The sequence below is a fragment of the Calypte anna genome, chromosome 3 (assembly GCF_003957555.1).
Source record: "Calypte anna isolate BGI_N300 chromosome 3, bCalAnn1_v1.p, whole genome shotgun sequence".
NCBI classification, from domain to species: Eukaryota; Metazoa; Chordata; class Aves; order Apodiformes; family Trochilidae; genus Calypte; species Calypte anna.
This window is the reverse complement of record NC_044246.1, coordinates 35,479,359-35,504,135: the sequence shown is the minus strand read 5'-3', so window position 1 is coordinate 35,504,135 and position 24,777 is coordinate 35,479,359. Positions and strand designations below refer to the sequence as shown.

The window sequence follows — 24,777 nt, the reverse complement described above, 5'->3', positions numbered from 1 at the left end:
GGGTTCCAGCAGTGCCCTCTAAGCCTCAGTTTACACTCATATTCCAGAAACAAAAGGTGCTTAGGACACACAGTTCAACACCTAATTTCCATCATAATACCTTTTAATTAGATTTGACCACATATGACATTACCCAAGGAACTTCAAGTTGGCAATTTTGCTGTAGCATAGACTACTTCTAATTCTCAGTAATTAGAAGGGCAAAAGATATGCTTAAATTGGAGCACCACTGCAGATGGTTGTTACAAAACCTCCCCATTCACATGACTAATTTTAATAATTTAATTTAGCTGATGAAATTGTAGCTTGTAATTACAACCAGCATTAATTTTTGCTTTGTTCCTTTAAACACATTACAGAATTCATAACAACTGCAATCTGATTCATAAAATTGAAGCTCTATAGTAAAACTAATTTATATGAATTCATAGGGGGGTGCAGGTAGGAATAGAGAATTCTAACCTAGTTTGAGACAAATCAACTTCTGAAATACCTATATATATGTTTAAATATATTTAAAAGTCTCCAAGTATCTCCAACAATCAGAACTACAAAAACTTTTGATTTAAAAAATCATGCTTAGCCATAGATAAGCTCTGTACATTGCAATCAGTTTCCATGTCCATAGAGTTCATGCTGCACTAGATTTACTGGGAATCAATTCACCCAACTAGGTCTGGAATTTCATGCCATGAAAATACTGAAACACGATACATAAAGTACCTTAAAATTGTTTCAACAACATAAAAAGAATCCCTCCCTTCCAAAAGTTTAGAATAAAACCCAGTATAGTTATATAATTGGTAGTGCTTGTCATTCTGCTACAGTTCAAGTCACATGCTTCAAACAAGTGTAAAGGAAACATACCAGTAGCTTCCAATGTCTATTTGCTGTTATTCCTCTAAAAATATTTGAGTTGAACATATTAAAAATTAACAGCTAAACAGCTCTATTCACCACCTCAATAAGCTGTTACAATAGTGTTCAATATATATGTATAGCTGCCAGAATCGGTAGGTTTGCAATATTCAAGCCTAGAAATGCAGGAGAACAGCTCAAAAATGCAAAGGATAACTTACATTGTAGCACTATGAATATTTCCTTCAGGGCTTTAAGGTCTGATCCACCTTGTTTGCTTTAAATTACTTCTTCTAAAAGCTGTTATATTACCAAGCCTTAACTCTGCTCTATCTGTAAGATGGTAATAAATAGAAAGGCAAGGTTAAACTGAAAAGCACCTGAAACACCTTAAAAAGCCTAACTACTTGGGAGCACTTAAGGGTACAAGCCTCACAACATATCCACTTGAGATTTATGTGCTTCAGCCAGCATCAAGCAGTACAGAGCAGTAGTATTATGGTGCAGCATTACAGCAGCCACAGCACTTCTGCATACCAAATACATTGATTCTATTATCCTAAATATTTACAACTGTAACACTACTGAAACAGCAGCATAGAAACAATTACTACACTCCTGCTTAATTTCTGACTAGCTTTTGCATTTTAGCCAGTGGCTTTTAAACTTAGGGAGACTTTACCACATTCAAAAGTTCCGTGATGACTACCGCCCCATCATGGTCACTGCAACAAAAGGGGAACTACCTCATATTTACCACAGGAAAAAAGGCATAACAATTGGTCATTTCCATTAATCAGTATAATGTATTTGGAACAGCTATACAGAGAAAACTAGTTCATCCAGCATTCACATTTTTAGACCACCTGTATCTGTCAGGAAAACAAATTAATTTGAGAAACCGTTGCGTATTTAAGATTTAGTTAATGATCTTCCCAGGACAAGCACTCCCTGTTACCACTGACTTCAGGGAAAAGCCCTCAGTGCCATTTGACACTATAGGTCATAAAGTAACTCATGCAACTAGAGTAGAACTTGAATTTTTAGGTCAGTATGTTTTTAGGTCTGATTGTTTATAAACCACATAGCTCCAAGATATTGATCAAGCTTCTGTAAGCAGTCTAAAGAAACAGAAGCATATGAAAAATCATTAAGCAAGAAACTTAAAATTAAGTGTTGGGTAGATGAATGTACACCATTAGTACAGGTGCTCAAATCTTTCTGGAAGACAAGGGGTACTATGTTTTAGAGAAAACTAAGTGCAATTAAGTTGTAAAAAGGAACTGGATGCTGAAAAACTAACATTTTTCTTAAAATACCAAGTGCATATGAAAGAAAAATGGTACACACAGTTTAAAATAATTATAGAAAATTTCAAAAGGAATCAGTGTATTCACAGAATTCAACTATTTTACAATGCTGTGAAGAAGAAAAAGAAACATATTAAACTTAGAATTGTGCATTAGGACTAGGTCAAAGTTACCAGAATCCAAAGAACTGCGTCCAACCACTGTTCTTACTGAATTTAAAAAATAGCCCAGACAAATTGAAAAAATTGAGTGAGTCCACACAATAGTGGATGAATACCTGTTAGCTACACACTCTCAGAATCTCCTGCACAGAGATACTTATGAGGTAGCATTGTCATTTAATTCTAAAATCAACTTTGAAAACTGAGGCAGGTAAACAACAGCTCCTAGGTAATGAAACAAAACATGGGACAAAAGAGAAACAGAAAGTTTCCTCCAAAAGCTGCCCTTTTTTTTACAGTCTTCCTCTCCACAAAAAATGAGAGAAAAGGGAGGGGGAGGGTAAAGGAAAAAGCAAGCAAACAAAACAAAATAACTAAACAAACAAACAAAACCCCCCCAAAAAACAAACAAAAAAACAAACACCACACCCAAAAGAAAAGGTAAATAGGGTGGTATTATAATTTCCAGGTTAGGTTTCTGGGGAAAGTACAACAGCTCAGAGTTCTAGGTCTTCTTTGTCTTTACATAGGTTTCAACCCTCACTTATGTATTTCCATATTTACTGCAGACCCCGATCCCAGTTAAAATACATAGGATGTTAATTCACAAAAAAATAAAGTTCAGCAGATGTACGTAAGTGTACCTGATCTATTCACAACAGCAAGCAAAAATGTCATGCTGAAGCACTTATACCTCTCTGCATAAAACCCTTCTTTACTAACATAACATTTGAAAGAACAGTTTGAACAAAAAATCCAGTAAAAACCATAATTAATATTCCACAAACCAGCAACAGACCTTTCATTATTTTTACTTGCACACAATTCTCCAGTAGTCTTGCAAGAGGTACTACAGAAGTTAAGCAGAAGTTCTGATGGAAAACAGTTCACAAACTGACACAAGAGTTGTAGTGTATGAGCAACAGAATTCATGCACTCAAATATTTTTGTAGTCCATGATTTAACGAAACTTGTGTGCATAAATTACAGACCTGTAAAGCGAAAGATGGTATTAAGACAACAACTCTGATCAAACAGATTGTCCATTGAAAGCCTAACACTGAAGAGACAACTACAGTTGAGAGACAAGCAACAACAAAAGGCACCACAGAGGCAAACCCAAGCATGGAAGATGTTGACTACTAGGTATTAAATTGCTTTTCAGAAAGTTCAGCTGGACATATCCTTTGCAACCTCAAATTTTGTAATTCCCAGATTTGATAATTTTTAGTAAGATAAGCTTATTCTAACTAAAATTTTAGATATTTTATTCACAGAAAAACAGGAGGCATCTATAAACTAACTGTTCACCATTCTCCTTAATCTCTTGGCTTCCACACATACACTCTTCTTCAGTCATGGTGTACAGAAGTTGCCCAATGTCTGGCACTAGCTGTTCCCTTATGAGCTGGGAGTCATACCGTGACTAAACAAGAAAAATCATGCACTACTTTCAACTAAAAGGGTCATATACATGCTGTACCCATCACTACAAGTTCAGTCCTATAATGTTCATTTGAGTAAGTTACTACCTAGTACAAGCATCACTATAACAAACTGGTATCCTAACAAGCATGTTCAGCTTTTCCGTGAGTACCAGATGCAGCTCTTTCTTCTCCCAGATTTCTGAACTTACTTTGAAAAATACTAAGAGAAACATTGACCTGTAGTGTAGTCTTTACCTGTCTTCCATCCGCCCCGCCTTCCCCTTTTTTTTTTTTTTTGTTTGCACACACAAAAAACACTGCAAATAGTATCTGCAAATAGTTAAAGAGCAAAATTTGAGAGTAAGAATGAAGTGGGAATAAGAATATTAACAGATAAATGACTAGATCCTCAACTGTCTAGCTTAAATGCATTCAATGTTTGAAGAGTTAAATGGGAAAGAAAAAACAATCACAAGCATGACACCAAGTCCCTAAGTACTGCTGAACTGATGCTGAACCTGCAAGATTACCATCAGTGACTAAAGAACAGGGGTTTTATCTCCAATGCCTTTAATTCTAGACTGTCTTACATGGTTTTGCTTCAGAGGACAAACATACTCTGGAGATTTAACAGGTTTATTTCTGAATAAAATTATGACAATAGATGTAATCTTTCAGAAAGGTACTATGAAAGAAAAAAGCAAGCTATTGAGTGTGAACCAGGACTCAAAAGAAACATTTATCAAAAGGTGAATCAGATGGTCAGTAGTGGAAGGATATCCAATAAAACTATTAGACTGAAGCCTCATACAGATATAATGGCAAGTCTCTGCTTTATTAGGTTCTAAATAAAGGAGACATTTCTCAATTAATCCATTCCCTTACTATTTGCAACCAGAGTGCACAAAGCCTCTCATAAATATATAAAGTTTTATTTTAAACTTACCTTTTTTGCCCCCTCTACTTCTATTACAACGTATTTCCAAATAACTCATTCAGAGTAGAAATTACCAATCAAACTATTTTCATTCTGTCATAATACATTTGTACTTATATCAGTATTTGACCTTTTGCTGAATCTTCTTTCAGCCTTACTGGTACTCTGTGAGCTAAGTTTGTTTAGGTATCAATTATATTCACTCCTTCCTTCCTACTGCAAGGGTAAACAAAGCCAAGTCTTTTAGCCTCCCTCCCTGTTTACCACTAGGGAATGAAGAGCTTAAGTAAAAGAATCAGAACAATAAATAAAGAGGATGTTATCATCTTCCTAATCCATATTAGGGATGCTATTAAACCCTGATATTACCAAATTGAAAAAGGATTTAAACGTTTTGTCACTAAGTTCCCCATAGTAAAACGAATCCCTGTGTTCATCGTTCTGCTGTATTAATTAAATAGTTTTAACAGAAATGGTCAGAAAGTATGCACAAGCTGTTTATCACTGCTGGCCTTTGAGCTTCAGTATACTCAAAGGACATGCTACTTCAGATGTGATAATTACAGAGTTCTTAGATTTTTACTGAAGAGGCACAGAAGAATTCCAACAGAGAATTTCACGTTAATCAGAGCTAACAGGCTACTTATTAATAATAAAGCAATTATTAAAAAAAAATTAAAATCAAAACAAAATACATTTTTGCAGTACAACATCTGTAGGTACTAATTCAAAAAACTGTTGCAATTGATATCAGACAAAATTTCATCTCAGCTCTTTAGGGAAATTCAAGAAAATTAATCATTTATTTGAAGAATAAGAAATACTGAAGACTATTAACTATTCACCCACAAACAATAGCTTATCCTCCAATCTTCTGCTTCCTAAGAGCTCAATAGTTTTCCCCACATCCTTTCTTCTTACTTTTTAAAACTCTGATGGAAGATATTTTTATAGGAATTGGAAATGCCTTCAAATTGTAGTACCAAAGATTTATATGAGGATACAAAGATATCACTGTATATAGAATATATTTTTCACTGTAGGGCAAATTATGGACAATTAATGGATTTTCATCTTCTGGGAGCCTTCCGCACAATTTCTCTCCTAAGTGTAAAGTTTAAGTTAAGTAGCTTAAATCTCAGTTTTAAGACTAAAATTTCTAAAAAGATCTAAGCTCTTCCAAGGGATTCTAGAAGAAAATAACATACAAATATACACAATTGCATTACTACAGCTGGCAACAGGAAAATGAGACAGAAAGCAGACCACTCTAACAGTTACATTTTATCAGACTGTCATTATATCATGGAAAAATGCTCCTCATTAATACAACATAAACCAGAAAATTAGCTACTATTCAGCAAGATTTTTTGCGAATCTTCTACTTACTAATACAGAAATGTAGGCTCTACACATTCTCCTTTTAAAAACTACAGGCTGTTTCAGACAATTTTTTTGAAAGTTGAATCTTGCCTTTACTATGGTTTTAGAATAAAAAATTGAAAATTAATATGCTCAATACGCACTCATAAAAAAAATAAATTACTAAGACACTATAGGGCATTTTATATATTGATTTTAGCTTTGTAATGCAATTTTTAATGTTCTTTCCTCTTTGTAGCTACTCAAAGGACAGTCAAATTAATATTAAATTGAGGTAGGCTATGAAAATTTACTTTTCATGTTTTATACATGTATGAGTATATGTTTATACAATTTTGTTTAAACTTACGGCAGACCACTATTTTTATGCTTCATAATTAATTTAGGATTCTGTGAAAAAAAGTGGCACTATAGCCCTATGGAACTTCCACTACAGTAAAATATTTGCCAGAATAAAAGTTTATTACAACAACGTAAAGCTTACTTGTTTGGGGTTTTGCGTTTTATTATATATATAACTAAATCTACATCAGAAAACAGGTTTTGGTCACTCTTGTCTGAATAATCTTTAAATTTATCCATCTTTATGTCTTTGTAAGATACAACAGATTGTGAGTTGGAAAAGAATTAACTGGATTTCTCAGAGAAACTCACTGAAAGCCTAAACAGCATGTCTTCTCTGTATCTGATCACAATTAAGTAATTTGTTCGATACTAATAATGTCTCACCTAACACTGATTACAATGAAATTATTTTTACAGGAGAAATTTATCTTTTTATAGGGTTGGGTATGCTTTTTTTTTTTTAAACAAGTTGGAACTTGTTTAACACTAGTCTAGTACACTAGACCTTCTGAACACTGTAGCAGCTTGCATGCAAAGCTAGTTTATTTCTCACCTCCAGAAAGGTTTTAGAAAGGGCCTTGCATACAAAACCACTGCTTTTTTCATATGTAGTAGCATATTCTGTTGCTTGGCCAATTATTGAGGATATGAAGATCCAAAAAATTGGGATCTATGCTCATTCTGAGCAGCTAGGAATAAATACAGACAACCCATAGGCAGGAGCACATAGAGAATGGAGGGTTTGGCTCTCTACTGAAGCTTGAACTGCGTCAAGTACCAGCATAGAGTAAGAAGTTCTACATTTCTAGCAAACATTTCACATAATCTCACAAGAACCAACTCCTTTTTTATTCCAGGTCACATGCGTACAAATCACAAGTCTCTCCAGCTTCTGAATTTGTAAGGGCTTATTAAAATAAATTAGTGACCACTTCAAGGGCATTCATTTGGAAGCACACAGAACTAGCAGTAGCTAGAGAAATATCACACTTGAAAGTTACACAAGTGCTTTGACACAAAATAGAGACAAACTCTTTACTCTTTATTTAAATTATGTTTGATAATTAACTAGGAGTAAAGAGCTAAGCTACTACAATTCTTGATTTCTAGAAGAAAAGCTTAAGAACAGTCACAGGAAATCCAACCCCTTTACTTCTATCTCGTGACCCTGGTACAGCAAATATTAAGTTATGTAAAAACTACAACCAACAACTAAAGCAACTCTCCTCAAAGGATGCATTGGTGACCAAAATCGCAACAATTCAGCTGTGTTTTATTAATACAGTAAAAGTAATGTAACTCTTAAGATCTATACAGCTATTTAAGTACTGAGCTAATTACATTTGCAGAAAAAATGCATAGCACTGTTCCTCTCAAAAATCTACAATTCCAGTATGTTTCATAAGAATCGGTTTTTGGTGTGGTGATATATACGCATGTATTTATATGTACATTTAAATATATACATATGCAAATAATTACTTTAGAAGAAAAACAGAAGGTAAGCGGGGCACAGATGCCACTACTGCCAACACAATCTTTGACCACTTTTCTCAGTACAGGTATTTTAACCCAAAAGCAAAACATTTTGAAAACTGAAAGGGGGGGAAGAGACATTTGTTTAAAGATTTTGGTCTGAATAATGATATACAATTAATGTTCTTAATGCAGTGTAAAACCATAGAATGGCTTGGGTTGCAAGGCACCTTAAAGATCATAGACTTCTAGCTCCCTGCAATAGGCAGAGACACCTCCCACTAGATCAGGTTGCTCAAAGCTCCATCCTGAGGAGGATGGAGCACCTCCAGGGAGGGGTCATTTACAACTTCTCTGGGCAGCCTGTTCCAGTGTCTCACCATCCTCACACCAAAGAATTTCTTCCTAATGTTTAACCTAAATCTACAGTCTTCCAGTTTGAAACCATTACCCTTTGCCCTATCACTATATGCCCTTGTAAAAAGTCCCTCCCTAGCTTTCTTTTAGACACCTTCAGGTACTGAAAGGCTGCCTGAAGGTATCCCTGGAGTCTTTGCTTTTCCAGGCTGAACAACCCCAACTCTCTGCCTGTCATGACAGGAGAGCTGCTCCAGCCCTCAAGTCGCCTTCGTGGCCTTATCTCCTCTGGACTCAATACAACAGCTCTGTGTCTTGCTCTTTCCTCAGGACTGTTCTCAACATATTCTCTTGCCAAACTCTAATTGTACTTGGTACTGCCACAACCCATGTGCAGGACCTTACACTGAGCTTTACTGAACTTCAATAGCTCTCAAGATTGTTAATATGTGTGTTGAGCTCTGCACCCAGCTTGGTGTTGCCAGCAAATTTATTGTAGTTGCTCTCAGTCTCACCCTCCATGTTGCAGACAGACGTTGAACAGCACCAGTACCAATCCCTGAGGAATGCCACTTGTCCATGGTTTCTATGTGGACAAGTCATTGACCACAACTCTTTAAATGCAACCATCCAGCCAACTTCTTATCCACTGACTGGTTCATACATTGAATCTCCTTTTTTTCCCAGTATAGAGACATTTAGGATGTCATGCAGGACAGTGTCAAATACCTTGCACAAGTCCAGGTAAAATGACATGAGTTGCTCTTCCCTTATCCACTAACGTGACCCCACTGCAAAAGGCCACCAAATTTGCATGGCATGATGAGGTTTTATTTAGGCCTATACATTGTAGCAGTATTAAAATAATAAACCTCAATTTGGAGAGATTAGTCTAATTAATAATAAAAAAAAAGCCACAAAATACACAAGTATTACTTTGCCATTCTGTACTTTCTTCTATTTCATACCGCTTTACATGGTCCCTTGCGCTCCTCCACTACAACAGTAGTTGTAGTGAATTCTCCTAAGGTGGATGTAACACAACTCCTTTACCAGTGAAAATGGCTGGGAAGACTTTGACAAGACTATTTTCCCCAAGTTGTTTTGAGAAACCATTCAGACCACAAGAGTTCTCACAGTTCTTCAAGCTAAATGAAACCACAGCCTCTCAAAAAAGCAGATATACAACAGAAAACTTAATGGAGACATTAACACTGGCATGCAAGCTTTGCTTATGAAATGAGGGAGAAATACAAACAACAAACCAATGAGTGTCCCAAGATAAAGACAAGTGGTTACACATGTATGGACCAAACAGGAATTGAGATTAAGTAGCCCCCAAAAGGTTTCTAAAGGGTCTCTAAGGATTCTCCAATGGATTGTGACAGACATACTAAGTGGAAAACACACAATCCCAAGAACTACTTCCCCCATAATACTCACTACACAGTGTCTCAGGACTGACAATACTCAATGAACAAAGTAATTCATAAGCCATACTGGTCTGGTATTTAATATAAACTTCTTCCACTCACACTCACTACAAATCAAACCAAGAGCAACATACTTTGCTTCCCTGAGAAGTATCTTGTCAAAAGCAATTCAGTGTGATCCAAGGGTAGCACCACATGAAATTTACATTTAAAGATGACCACAAGGATCAAAAAAAAAATTTAGGGACTAAAAAGATATACTTACATCTGGATATTCTTTTACAGGCACATATAGTTTCTCTTGTAACTGTACAATAGGTCCCACAGCATCTGGTAATTCTGCACTTCTCTTCTCCGTACTACCATTTAATGTGTCGTTATACATGTCTTTCCGTACTCTGCTAATTTCTGTGGGGGGAAAAACGTATATTAGGTATTAAACACAGTAACAGATTATAATCTAACATGATAGTGTTCTCTAATCTTTCCCAAATCTTAATGCCATTTTCCTCCTCTCTTCATGAGCATCATGGTAACTACTGGTTTTGTTGAGGTTCTTTATGGATTTCTCAGGATTAGGTTTTTCGGTTTGCGTTTTTTATTTGGTTTGGTTTGGTTTTGAAATCGCAGCACCTATCTTAAATATTTTTTCCTTCACATCTGTAACTTTGTTGCCTACTCGTCCTGTTTATGGATTACAGCTACTAAAGTAAAAATTAGATGCAGTTCTTTAAAGCACTTACAAGATTGTTCACATAATTTAAAAGGTGTATAAAACCAGTAAATTCACATATGCTTATAATAAAGCATCTAGAAAGAAAAAAAACATAAACAAAAAAAACCTCCAAAACCCACAAAAAAACCCACCAACAAACAAAACAAAAACTCAGAAAACCTGTGCCTAACAAAAATAATACAGAAATGCATCTATACAGTATCATTTGCTAGTTACAAGATTTAAGTATAGCATTTGGAAATGAAATGGTGCATCTTTCAGGAATGGAAATGTGGCAACTCAAGGGTGCAGTTACTGAGAACATGGTGTGACAACAAAATAGTAAATATTGTTAAATATTGTTCTACTGACTAGTCCCTGTGAGATCATAAAAAAATGAAGACAAGTATGGTATCAGAGATCTGGGCAACTTCTATATACACTCAGAATATATACACCTCCTACAAAGTACTAAACTGAACAGCACCAGGGAATGCCACAAAGTTGACTTATAAATACTGTTTCTATCAATTACACATATACTTTCTACATCCTAAGGTATTTACTTCCAAGATGTAGTTGAGTAATTCTAAACAATGTAAATAAAAATAGACAATTTGATTCAGATCGGTTTTGGTTTCACTGAAATGTAATAACCTGAGAATGGACAGAAAGCATACTCTTACCTAACAAAAAGCCATATTTAACAAGACTGTGTACTTCACTTCTATAACTGTTAAATTGCTATTTAAATTACTGCCATAAGAATTAAAAAAACCACCTTTAATAACTTATGGAATCTCAACTAGTATAAAAGTTTCGCAATGAGTTTATCCCAGTATCATTAAAGAATTACGTAAAATAAATGTATCAAACAAGTTCCTAAAAAATAACATTAAAGAGGAATTGTTCCCAAAGCTTTAAAGTATAAGTGTGCACTGTAAGATGTGAGAACAGTTACCAGTAATCCCAGTCTTTTATTCAAAACTGTTACAACTTTTTTCAAAATCTTCAGATTTAAAATATAACTGAAAATATGTTCTCATATGACCACAGGAAGACAGAGAAAGGAGAAGTCACTTGAAACTCTAGCAGCAAAACAGAGATTAATATAGCCTCTGTTTCATAATCAGTTTCTTCTCTGGCAAAAGATTTATAGCTAAGATTTGCCCACTTGAAAAGCTAGGGAGGAAAAGGATAGTATTAGAAATAAGGCACCTTTGAAATGCAGCAGACCTGATTTTCAACTGAGTGAGTTTGAATTAATTCTAACAAACTTATTCTGCATATTCAAGAACAAGTTGTTTCTCCACTGGAAACTGACATTGTCAGTTGTGTATAGTATATAATGATTTGGTGGTTAACACCTGTTCTAGAATGGAGAACACAAATTTCATCATCATATTCACAGCTCAAGGAAAACATACAGCGGCTTCTAAACTGACAATTTTGGCAACAGGCACAAAATCCTCAGAACTACATGCAGTATTTATACTGGCTTCAGTATAGAAAGAAATTCTTTAGCACATCTCTATGAACAAATATTACCTTTTGGCAGGCTTTGTTTCCTTTTCATTCTCTTCAGATTCTCCATTAACTTACCACTACACTGACACAAGCTTTAACATCTGCCAAAGTACTGAAGCATAAGTAGCAACACAGTCATTTTTATTTATATTCTGCAGCTACAGAGTAGCTACACTGAAAATGTAAATTTAAATTGTATCTTTCACGAGGGATATAATCACTAATATTAGATATCCTACTTTTCACTGAAGAAAGAGAACGCATTTTAATCTTTTCCCGGCAAACACTCATATATCACATTCATGACATGGCATAGCCAAACATTCAGAACACACACGGAGAAACAGTACACAGATAGGTTGACTTGAGGACTAGCACTAAATTCTGGCTTTTGTGAAACCTAAGCAATCTATCATGCTTGAAACACTAGAACAAAGACACCTACCAGCTCAGGATTTTCTACTCCACTACAGGACTAGAAAACTGAAGTTCCATTTCCTTTGCATATTCCAGTTATCTTTTCTCTCTACGTTCAAGCCACTGGTAACACGAACAAACATCATGACAGGGATTGACAGCAACATCAACTCAGCATTGTCATCAGTTCCTCAAATGCTACTTTTTCTTCTGCTTCTCTGAATTTTACCTTTCCCCTTGCTTTAGTTACCCTAAGTCTTCAGAAGAAACATTCAGAAGCAATGGGTGAAATAACAAGCAAGAATTCAGTTTTTCTTCACTTGCTGATCAGGTCTTCAAACTCCCTTTCTGTGGGAGCTTCTCCGAGCTTTTCATTTATCTTGTATGTGGCAGAACTGAAGGACTACTGCTTAAATAAAATAATTAGACCAAATTCCACTTCACCCATTCTCACTTCTAATCAGGAACAGAACACAACTTACAACCCTTCTCAACTTCTTAGCCCAGCTAGCCACAAATGTTCTCCCAAATACACAACATTCTTTAAGATTTTTCTTCTTTTATGACTAGCAGCAGTTTTCTCAGGTATCTGCCTCGTGTTTAATCAAACCTCTTGTCTCTCAACAAAAGTCCATACAAAAGTATTAAATTTTGATCACATAATCTTTCTGTCTCCATTAAACCAAGTCGAAGCTTCCAGTCTCTTGCAACTTTGCCACTCACTATGCGTATTTCTAGAACTGTCTGCTTCTGTATTTCCAGCATTTCCCTTCAAGAGTTTATCAAAAGTGCAGTAAGATTCCAGAAAGCCTCACTAGCTACATGTTAGAAAAGCTAAAAGATCTATTGCCCTTTCATGTCTAGCAAATATCTTGCTTATTATTTTCTGAAATACTTTAAAATCTGAGGACAGGAGTACTTCAAAAGTAAGATCACATACTCAAAGCACACCTTTTTAATTTTTACCACTGAATCCACGTATCATTAAAAACAAGAGGGACTCAAGCAAAAAGCCTTTTGTATAGATTATTTCACCAAATTTCCTACACAACAAGAAGCAGATGTCTTGTCTTCCCTTCCAAAAAACTTCTTTGGCATGTCTTTCATGAAATTACACTTTCCAAGTTCATTTACTACGCTTTAGCTCCTTCACATTTACAATTCTTTACAAATTCTTCCACCATGATATCTCACAGGAAGCCAACTGATTTAAAAATTAGGAAAGCTTTACTTTCAAAGAAAACACCTAAGTACAGTTCTAACTGCTTCAGCTCTATCTTAACACTGCAGTGGTAATTATGTTGTGTAACACTCCAGGGATTTAAAAGAGTTAGTAAGAAGAGATATTTAATTATAATAGCAATGTGCCTAAAAAAAGCATGCAGCAATTTCACCATACCTCTAAAACCTGTGTGCTCTGCAAATGCAGTGATAGGCCTCCCTTTGAAGAGATCTAAGTACTCATCTCTACTGTAGGTAGCAGAAACGCATAAGAAGAATCTCAAAATCCACATTATTCCCCTTTAACAATACTCTCGTCTGTATGTTGGAAGTAATAAGTTTAGCAGTAAATGATAAATTTGTCTTGCTCACAGCAGGGCAGTGGGGGAACAGATTCAAAAAAAGAAAAACTGCTTTCAATATAATTATCCTGTTCCACCATAACATGGCATGACAGTCACCTATGGTGGTAATGACATGCATTCTAGTGCAGGAGAACATTTTTCTTCCTCTGTCACTGAAAACCACAAAAGTAATGTAATCTTTTGTTTCCTTCATCTATACTGATAGCATTTTTCAATGTCTCCAACACCTTCCCCTAAGATAAGATCTGCAACAGAACACACTATTTATACTCACTACATTTGCCTACAGAGATGTAATTTTTTATTTCTTCGTGACATTTAACAGTGAAGTATTCTTTCCTCTTGAGCACATAAAAGACTGTTCAAATGAATGTTTCCCATCACACTGAAAACAACCAAGAAGTTGCTGCTTTTCAGCTGCCAATTATTTTTACATTAGAGGAGGCAAAATTCTGCACATGTGTTTAAGACAGTTGAATTGCAACATAAAATGGGTTTACATAAACTATTCAGCAAGCATATTCAAAGTCAGAAATCACTGAAAAAGTTAACATCCTTCTTCTCCCATCATTTTAGGAGCTGCAAACCACCCTCATTCCTAGGGTACACAGCTTCACAACTTCTCCTCATAAAGGCTTCCTTCTAAATTATAAAATTTTCTTTTCAAAGAGCAGCACACCTGGACGCTGTTCTTAAACCAAAATATTTCTCACTGCAGTTTAAACTACAACTAGGAGTTTCTTTACCAATTCTTTTCTGATCAGATACATCCCCAAACTAGGAAATGATGGTTACAAACATTCTAAACATAAACCCACAGTATTACTACTTTGGAGGATCCAAATCCAGTGAATATGGGTCTGAGGTTTATCCAGGCAGACAATCCATTCTGGGTTGTATTAAAACATTACCCAGCAGCTAGACAATGGCAAGTAGATACCAGTTAGTTTTCTATAATATACAGCCTGTCTTCTTCAAAAAATAGTGTAAACAAAGCACATGAAAAAAATATAACTAAGAATGGCAGGAAAAGAGAAGAAAAAGCGTAACAGTTTTATTCTGCTCTTATTGGAAAATCTCCAGACAGGTGGACTAGAAACTCTCTTGAAAGCATTCTGAAGGCCAACAGAGAGCATGTGCTTGAACTACAAGACAAGTAGTATGCTGATATTCAGAACTCACCCCAAAGGAACCTTGCTATCACAGCACATTCCATAATTAAATACCTTTACTATAAAAATTAAAAACAAGAACTAAAACAACATGACATCACCCCATCTATGCACTAAGTTGATCAGCACTTTCTATCAGAAAAAATTAAAAAGAATCTAAGTTTTGTACACCACAACTGAGAATATGGCTGTATAAGTCATGCAGCAGTGTCACTCCACGCAGTCCCACCCACCCCAAAAAACTGTTTGCATTTCAAATCTCAATTCATCTTTCAACACCTTGGAAAAAATTGTAGTTCCTTCTCTTTTGTTTCTCTAAGCCCCATCTAGCAGTATGCTTTCAATGATTAAACTGTCAGTCCAGTGATAAGTGGGCAGCACTTTCAACAATTTGTCAACACTTGATATCAAAATTCAGTCATTTCTTTTTCCTCAAGAGGAACCTGCAAAACTCCTTCTCTTATGGGCAGTTGCAAGGTTTGTATCAAACTGACTTCAAAACCAAATAGAGCATGCTCATCTGTTCCCTTCGTACAAATGTCAACAGAAAGCTTTGAAGTGTTTTATAATAATAATAATAAAGCACTTGTTATACCAATAGGTAGAACATTGCAACTCGTGTTTTCTAATCTGGCAGTACGCTTACTTGGAAAAGAAATACTTGGGTTTATTCACTGCAATTTTAACAGTCTTCACTGTTAATCCTAATGCTATTTGCTACTATTGCTGATGAAGCAGGAATGGAAATGTTAGCAAAAAACCAAGTCATTTTTAATATTGTGCCACATGGACCTGTGCCCTGCATGCATCATCAACGTACAGACCAAAATGTTGCAAAGCACTTACTCTATTCACCCCCTGCTATTAATCACTGGAATGACTGAGAATCAGTCAAGGAAGATTCCTATCATCTTTCTTCCACAAACCAATAAAGAGTGAAAAAATAAAAATTCAGACAAGCTCAAGCATCAAATCTTGATAAAACAGTCCACTTCTGAGAAATTTTCATACATTAGCAGATCTGGTTTAGTACCTGACACTGAATTCTGACATAATGAAACAGCTATGCATTTGTTTCCACTTACTAAGACTTGGATTTGTATTATTCAATGTATGTCAGAACAGCCTGAGCAGGTCTCATCTAAAGTATATCAGCCCTGCATTGTACCTGACAATAGCAACCTCCATTCACTTAAGAAAATAAAATATTAAATACAGTCTCATTTTCCTGGCTATCACAAAAAGCTGTACATTTGAGATTAAGTCCTGTGTCTTCTTATATCCCAGTATTATGCTCAAAAAACTCTAAAAATCTTTAACATAAGAATCAGTTTAGAACAGGATAGTTGAACAAACTTTTCAGCAATTTACTGAGTATCTTCAACTACTATCATCTAGCAACTGACATAATAGCCATGCACATTTAAATGAGTATATTTGTAAAAATAAAAGCTCCTTGGGGTGAGTGATTAGCTGATAGAAAACAGTACAACTAAAAAAAACTTGTAAGAGTAAAGGAATATTAAGTACTGTAAAAGTCAACATGATTTTAAAGTTAATCATGAATCAAATTAATTATGAATATTAATGCATTAAGTCTCAGCATTAGATTGAGTTTCCACAGTAATTCAGTTAAAATAATAGAAAATACCTGTCCACCACTAAACCAGGTAACATGCTATTTTACAGCCTTTAAACAAAACAGAGTTTAAGAAGTTCCTGGTTGAGACCCTCCAAAATAATTAGTTTTAAAGCTAATCCTATTCTGATGGAGTTACTTAAATTTCAGCTTTGTTTATTCTTGGAAATGAGAGGAAATAAAACAGTGAAAGTTACTTTAAAAATACCTATTTAAAAGAACTACACCATTAGAGTCTTTCTTTCTTCCTTCCCATGGGTACATCTTAACACTCACCATTTAAAAAGAATAATGTAAAGCATATGCAGGTTATTTCCTCCATCTTTTAGAAACCATCCAGAACCATTCTCTACAGAGTTATTAAGTAGAAGAAAACATTTCACTGGTTAATGCATTCAATGTCTTTTGTACAAAAGGATCGAGGTAATTTCTTTTTTACTTCTATGATCACCCAAAAATAATTAACTATTCACTAACACAGTAATGTCATGGGAGTTTTCTCCCTATTTTATTATTTTTTTAAGGCCAAACTCAAATTTCTCACATTTTCCACATACAAAGGCAATCTGAGGGAACATAAACTTTGTAGCTAATATAAATACATTGCTGGGAAGTTAAGAGGCACTAGTATTTTCACATAGTTTTGTATCAGTTTTTCTTGTTGTAAAACTGAAGCTTCTACAGTTTATGCACACATGAAAAAAAGCTAGACATCTGGACCACAAAAACACACTTAGTAAGTTAAAAGGAAAAAAAAAATTACTCAGCATCAGATGATCAGTCATGAAGGACTAATGTTATGCATTCTTTATTTTAAAAATACACTATATTTCTTTAAGATGCTGACAGTGAAGACACTTCATGTGTCTTCTTTATGAGAACACTTTGTAATAATAAAAACCCAGATTCTGGCACTAAAGGTTTGGGGTTTTTTACTTGCAACATCTAAAAAAAAAAAACCTGTGATCACTGATTATCATCTGGGGAATTTTCCTAATACAGCAAGATATGAAACAAAAAATTGAGAAAGCAAATATATCTGATCAAAAGAACAACTAATTTTATTTAAGCGTAGATTTCAAAACATGTGACTTGGATAAAGCAGTGGAACCTGTTAGCAAAATCATCTGAGTAGGTCAAAGAGATGTTGAAAAGAGAAAAACTGGAAACTGATTTGGAAGTACAATTACCAGGCATGTACTCATACAAGAAAAGGCTCCAAAATGTAGCTCAAGAATAAACGTTCCAGCCAAATACATTAGTCCATGTATACTACTATGTCAAATTTCAGAAATACTGCATAACTTAAAATACCCGTGTGAAAGTCTTCAAAGCATACTGCAAGTTTGCAGAAGTTAGACTGTGCTAGACTGATACAGTAACTGAGAGTGCCTGAGAAAGGAGAGCAATGCTAAGTTGAGTTTCCCATAAAACACTCTGAGTGGAATTTACCTAAAAAAAAAATAGCAATTCCTAGAAAAGCTCGCCAAGGTAGATGCTAAAACAAAGTGACAACAGCAGTGCTGAAAGTAGAACTCATTAAAAAGAGGCTGACCAAAGGTACAGAAAACCAAATACTCTCTAAAAAGGAGTTAGTGAAACTGGAATCTCATACTGAATAGTTAATGCTGCAGAACTAGGAGGTTTTATAAAATGCACCCCCTAATGAAAATTTACTATTTGACACAGACAGCATTCAAAACCTATTATCAATCACACAATGACCAGGAGGGACCAAGCAGTGACATCTCTAGAAGAGCAAATATCTTGATTGATGTAGCTCTGCAGATGTTTCAATAAAGAATGGAACAATTGCACAAACAACTCTGTTATAATGCTCCACGCAATTTTGGTCATCCTAATTCAGAAGTAGTACTGAAGATATGAAAAGAAATTTGAATCATGTAAAACACAACAGCCACTCACTCAGGCTGGCTCAGGGCATGGGGGGGAAACATGAGATGCTTGCTCATTATCAATACATTGACAATTGCCACAAGAATAAGAGCTTAAAGGGCTACACATGCTCTGTAATTAAACAGATTTTAGCTGGCCACAAGTGTAGCAGTAAAAAAAAAAAAAAAAAAAAAAAATCTGCATTTGACATAGAGCATTTTGGAAGAACCCACCACAGCAAATTATGATTCTGGTGGGGAAAAAAATTGCTAAAACAAAATATATCATGTTTTCAGAAAATATATATAATTCATAGCTTGGGATAAGAATACCTTACCAAGATTGTCTTCAAACTACAACAAATTAGGTGGGTCACACATGAGGAAAGTTACTCTATGTAGATAGCTTATCAAACTGCAGTGTAAGCCACACTTCATTAAACACTTTAACGAAGGTGTTAAAAGGTAAAAAAAAAAATAAAAATCTTGTATTTATGCTAGGTAGATTGTACATTCAGAAAATCCCACTACTTAAAAATTGTCAGCAAGTTCCTCTATTACAACTGTTAAACAACCTCAATTTCATGTTGAAGTGATTAAGATAACCAGATAAAGTCAGCTTTGAAAAGCTTCTCGTTTTCCATCAACCTAGAGAAAAAAAGCAAAAAAAGCAAAAAAAACAACACCACAAAAACAGTATGCTTGAATTCACTACAAACACATACACCTGAATAATCTTCTGAAAGATAAACACACCTATGTACACATGGTTCTCCAGGGAACTGAACCCTGGCAACAATCAAATCATGTCTTACACTACTGAAGCCTAACTTCAAGGTTAAAAAAAACTGGCTGTTTGTAATTGTCATTTTTACTAAACCTGAATATTTTTCCAGACTTGAACGTAAGTTAAACTGAAGAGACACATTAGTGTGCTAATCTTACTGTTATCCATCCTTTTGTACCATGCATTAGTTCAGCTGTCTGACTCAACACATTAGCAGCCGGCAGGAAATCAGCAAGGCAACTAAACTTTTTCTAAACATGCATGGCCAGCAAAACTGTAATGAAGAGAATCAGCTACCACAAAAGCATCAACCTCTGATAAAGTGAGAAAAAAGAATATTGCTACTTAGGTTTCTTTTGCTGCAATGAAAGATACTAGCTGCTATTTGCCCTGTTTCATTTATTATTATTCCACATAGTGAACAGAACGTTCAATCTAATTTGCAGTTGGGTATGTGAAAACATATTAATCTCATTTTTCAAAGCTGCACTTCCTTATTCAACTGCAAAAAGCCTCCGTTAAGATTTTTTTAACATTACAAAAAAACCCCATTGACTATCAGAGGTATAGGTAGATTTACAATCTTTTTGCTTCTTTACATGATACACACAAACACACTTTCCAAAAACTACAGTGCTAACTGCTCTATTAGGTGGATTCTTATTTCAATAAACACAGAACCACACTCACTGCTTTCAACTATAACAGAGCTAAGACACTAACAACACCTAAGAATAATGAGACTGTAAATGGCCTGCCTGCTCTGTAAACAGTAGGAAATACTTGATTAGCAATACTACTCTTAATTCTAGAATTAATAAGAATAAAACAGACTAGGCTAGGCCTTCCGATCATCACTCCTTTATGTTTCATACACAGTAATTGATTTGCTTGTAACATCAGGCCCTCATTAGGCAGATGTTCTTTGACTGGCGAGGCTGCCATAGTCAAAACTGCCTCCAAATATTTACTTGGAAGGTATCTTTGTAAAACTTTACAGGTACATCAAAGGTAGCATGCATTGTCACAACCTGGACAGGGCAAGCCAGGGAGATACAGACTGGGCATTGCTACGAGATTCCAGCTGGCATGGTTATGTATACTGCACTGCCACAAGAGCAACCAACTAAAACCTAGTAAAGCAAAACCACAGCCCTTCCTCAAAATATATCAATTGCACTCTCAAGGAGTGTGAAGAGTTTACTATTTCTGTATTACTACTTCTTTAGAATCACACAATGGAACTATGCTAGGATTGATTCCAAAATACATAGCAAAAATGTCATTGCAATCATTCTTCAAATTTCGAATCCCCAATTATTATTCCTAAACAGTAACAACAGTTATTACTATTTCTATTTAGGCCCTGCCTTGAGACAACACATCAGTAAGATACCACCTTCAAGAATAAACACAATGCTTCTCCACTGCCCTGGTCTATACCTTTTTACACCTCAAACGTAATATTCTGTTGTTCAACACCAAGAGGTACTTTCTAAAAAGGTCTGAAGGAATCACACTTTTCTAGGAAATAGACCATTACAATCTTGTGAACACAATAAAGAAATCAAAAGAAGTGCTTGCAAATGTGATTTCTTTTTTCCTAAGTTACTTGAGAAAATCAATTCTAGAATCCATATTCCAAGCTCAAGTATTTATTAAAACACTCAGGGAATACATGTTTAACTTATAAGTTGAAAACTTAGTATACTTTGACATACTTTGCTGAAAACTGAAATATTACTTCATGATGCACTTGAGGGCACAATAATCTGTTTAATAAGCATTCCAATCCTCTATGAAATAAATCTTCTCTACACAGATGAGTGTTCGTTGGGTGGGTTTTCTGCATCTTTACACATTTACTTTGAGAGAGTAAATTCCAGCACAACATGCATACACGTCATAGCAAAACCACAGATGTGTTAAGCAATGTATTTAACTGACAAGTTTTCAGGTAATCAGCACTATTATTAATGAAGTAAAATTATCATAATTTTTTCTTCTTCTTTACTTGTCCCTTGTTCCCTTAATAAGCTCACGTTTAAGCTACAAGTCATCTGCGTCACTCAAATCCTTACTCTTTTTTTTTTTTTCCAAAAACACCAGAGCCACACACCACAAACCAAAAATAACAAACCCACTAAAAGTTCAGAGAACTGCTTCCTGAGATCCCCCAGTACCAGAAAAAAAAGTGTTCCAAGTGTACTCATCTGCGTGCAATCTTATGGATCAGTTACTGCCAGAAAACAATTGTAATTGTATCTGGCAACTTGTTAAATTCAACCAGTCAGTTAGGCTGACATTTTTACATTCAAAGACCTCTGCTACATGAAATAGGGTATTAGCTGACAGGAAAAGGAGATACTGTCCAGCAGCAGAGGAGGAACGAGACAGTTTGCCTCTGGGTTTCACAGATATTTCCTGACAGCAAAGACAAGGCAAGACTCCACAACTTTGGGTTTATTCCAGGCTCTGGAAAGCAGTTTCCTCTAGCAGACACATGCTTCAGCCTGTTTTCATTGTCCTAAACCCTATCCTACTCCCAAACCATCTTATCTTCCTACTTAAGTCCCATTTTTCACCTGTGGGACATGTTCTTCTTCATTCCTTTGGTTAGTTCTAGTTCCTACCCAACATTCTCTAATAGCTCCAGTCTACCAACCGTGAAGGATGGCTACACCACTGCACTTTTTTAGTCCAAACACAGCATCATCCTCACAACTTCTCTCCAGATCCAAAGAAACTGACAGCTGCAATCACGTGGCCTCAGACTGAAGTCAAGCATGCCTATCCATAGCGTGCTCAACAAGAGACACTGGATGGACGAGCACCACACAATCAGCAGGGTAAGTCTTTTTGGACACTAAAGTGCTCATACACAAACATGCCATCTGCCTCATGCAGATCTAGGCAGACTGCTAGACAAATTACAAACACACTCTAGCAACTTCTCTTAACAAATTTTAAAGAAGTCTATTTTTTGTTTTAAGACAGAGACGTTTTCCCCCACGTTCATTCCTGAAAACTACTTCATTGTTTCAACTGAAGCTTTCAGTATTGTTGAGCCTTAACCACACATTTGGCATAAGAAGTTTTAGATAATTTTGCAAAGCTACATACAACACAAGAGGTCATCTATTGCAATACATAACACAACCTTCATCAGAAATTGTATTGGAACTACTTTAAAAATGTATGACAGCACAGCACATTACAGAGGTCATACCTGCAGCTTCACATTACATAATTCACATACTTCTTCAGAAAAACACCCATATTCTGGATGACTGAAATAGTATTTCAATCTATGCAATAAAAATACTAGGATTACCAGTATAATATTATCATTGTATTTCTTTTCATTGGGACAGTGTTCAGTACCAGATACTACAGTGCTTGCTAACATCACTAACATCACTTGCTAGCCTGGCCATAAAGTCACTATCTCAGTTTTGTTTCATGGTTTATCCTATTACAAAATAAGAAAAAAAAAATTAAGCAACAAAAGAAATCATCACAAAACACCCCACAAAAACAACCCCCCCTAAAACCCCACAACTCCCCCACTATGACTAAGATGTATTTCAGGGTACTGAAACAGAACCAAGATGAGGTCTCAACCAGACACCAGCTTACACTACTGCTTCCAACATTAATTGACCAGAACTACAGTCTGCACAAGCAGACGAACCATTGCTCATTAAAACAGTCATGCACAACTACTAATGGCAAATAGGTAAGGCTCCATTACCAGAAGGGAAATGACATTTCAAGACAGTATGTCAAATGGGAGTAAGAAAGTTTAATTTTCTTCTTCCATTCAACATTCAAGACTTAGAAAAACAAGCCCTGAGTACAAAATCAGCCAAAATCTGAAATAGCCTTTCAGGCTTGTATTTTATCTTAGTTTCTGTCTCTTTCCCTTTAACTCTTTCTTTCACCCACCTGTTCCTGCATACTGGCTGCAGGGGGAAACAATTCTCTTTTGAAATCATATGTAAAGGACATAGAAAAAAGCATAGGCAAATAGTCAATCCCATCTTGCCACTAGACTTGCAGAGCATCTGGTAAAAGCTTGACTGCTTTCAGTTAAAGATATCCAAAATACGCAACCAGCAAACAAAAAAACTTCACAGCACAGAACTGTTTGAAGTCCTCTATTCATCATCAACATTCTAAAAACTCATTTCAACATGATTTTCTTAGGGAAAAATGGAACCAGACTATCATACCATAAAGTGTTCTTGAAAATACCAACAAGTACTTCAGATTTACAAAGCTCCATGCAGTACAGTAAAGAATTAAGAGACAGAACCAGTAAATCTAGTTATAATTACTACTCAAAACAGCCTAGATGCATGCTGAATACATTTCAGCTTGCCAGAAAAATATTCTGTTAATAAATTATCTTTGTTTCTGTCATTACTGATGAGTATTGAATCAAAAGCTCTTGGTTGGTATATTTTTTTAGCTGCAAAAGACAGCAGCATTTCTGGTTATCAGCTGGTATGTCTCCCCTTAAAATTAAAAAAAGTAACAGTGAACTGCAAACCAAAGCTAGACACTTCAAACTGGAACATTAATATTGGGACCTCTGCACTCCATTTAGTTAATTGGCTGCCATGGTCCTTCCAACTCCTTAAAAAGCAAATTAGGAAAAGAAAACAAAAACAAACCTCTGTCAGCTGAAATATTTCCCCTCTATATCAGTAATGAAACTGGAAAGAAACGTTAGAGATCCTGCTGACCGCATGATGAAGCAAATTATTTAGATGTCTGAACACCTCTTCACAACTTCCAGTACTGGGAGGGGTGGTATCAGTTAATGTCAATATAGAAGCACATTCTGCTACAAGATTAAGGGACCACTGATTCCTACTTCTCATATTTACTAAGACTTTGCCAAACTATTTCAAAATTTCGAATCACGTAGCTTGCATTAAAGAACTTCTTAAAATAAGTAAACTGCTTCTATATTTCAGTAAATTGAGTTATGCCTACCAAGAGAGGTAACAGGAATCAGTAAAGCTGGAAAGTAAACTCAGTTTTCTATATCCTTTTATTTTCCATTCTTGCAAGGAAATTAATCAAAAGACAAGTCTAATTTTACAGATTCACACTCCCACTTCAATGTTTTAGCTCTCTCCCATATTTCAGCAAATACTACTAAATAAATAAACAATCTCATGGTTTCAATGTTTTCAAAATAATCTGTTCCTAACAAGACTTTCACAACTGGTTAAGATGATAAAAACGGGGGAAGGCGGGCGGAGAAGGAGGCATTTTTCATTTTTAAAAACACCTCCATGAATTACCAACTACAACAAAAGCTTAACTTTCAACAAAGAT

General features: G+C 35.4%; 1 protein-coding gene across 7 annotated transcripts in view; it reads right to left on the bottom strand.

Moving 5' to 3' along the window:
- Nucleotides 1–24,777, bottom strand: part of QKI (QKI, KH domain containing RNA binding) — a 136,796-nt gene that overhangs the window by 93,835 nt on the left and 18,184 nt on the right. For all 7 annotated transcript variants that reach the window (XM_030447234.1, XM_030447235.1, XM_030447236.1 and 4 more), the window contains exon 2: nt 9,953–10,095. In XM_030447234.1, the coding sequence (XP_030303094.1) occupies nt 9,953–10,095 (143 nt within the window). The remainder of the gene's footprint in view (nt 1–9,952; nt 10,096–24,777) is intronic.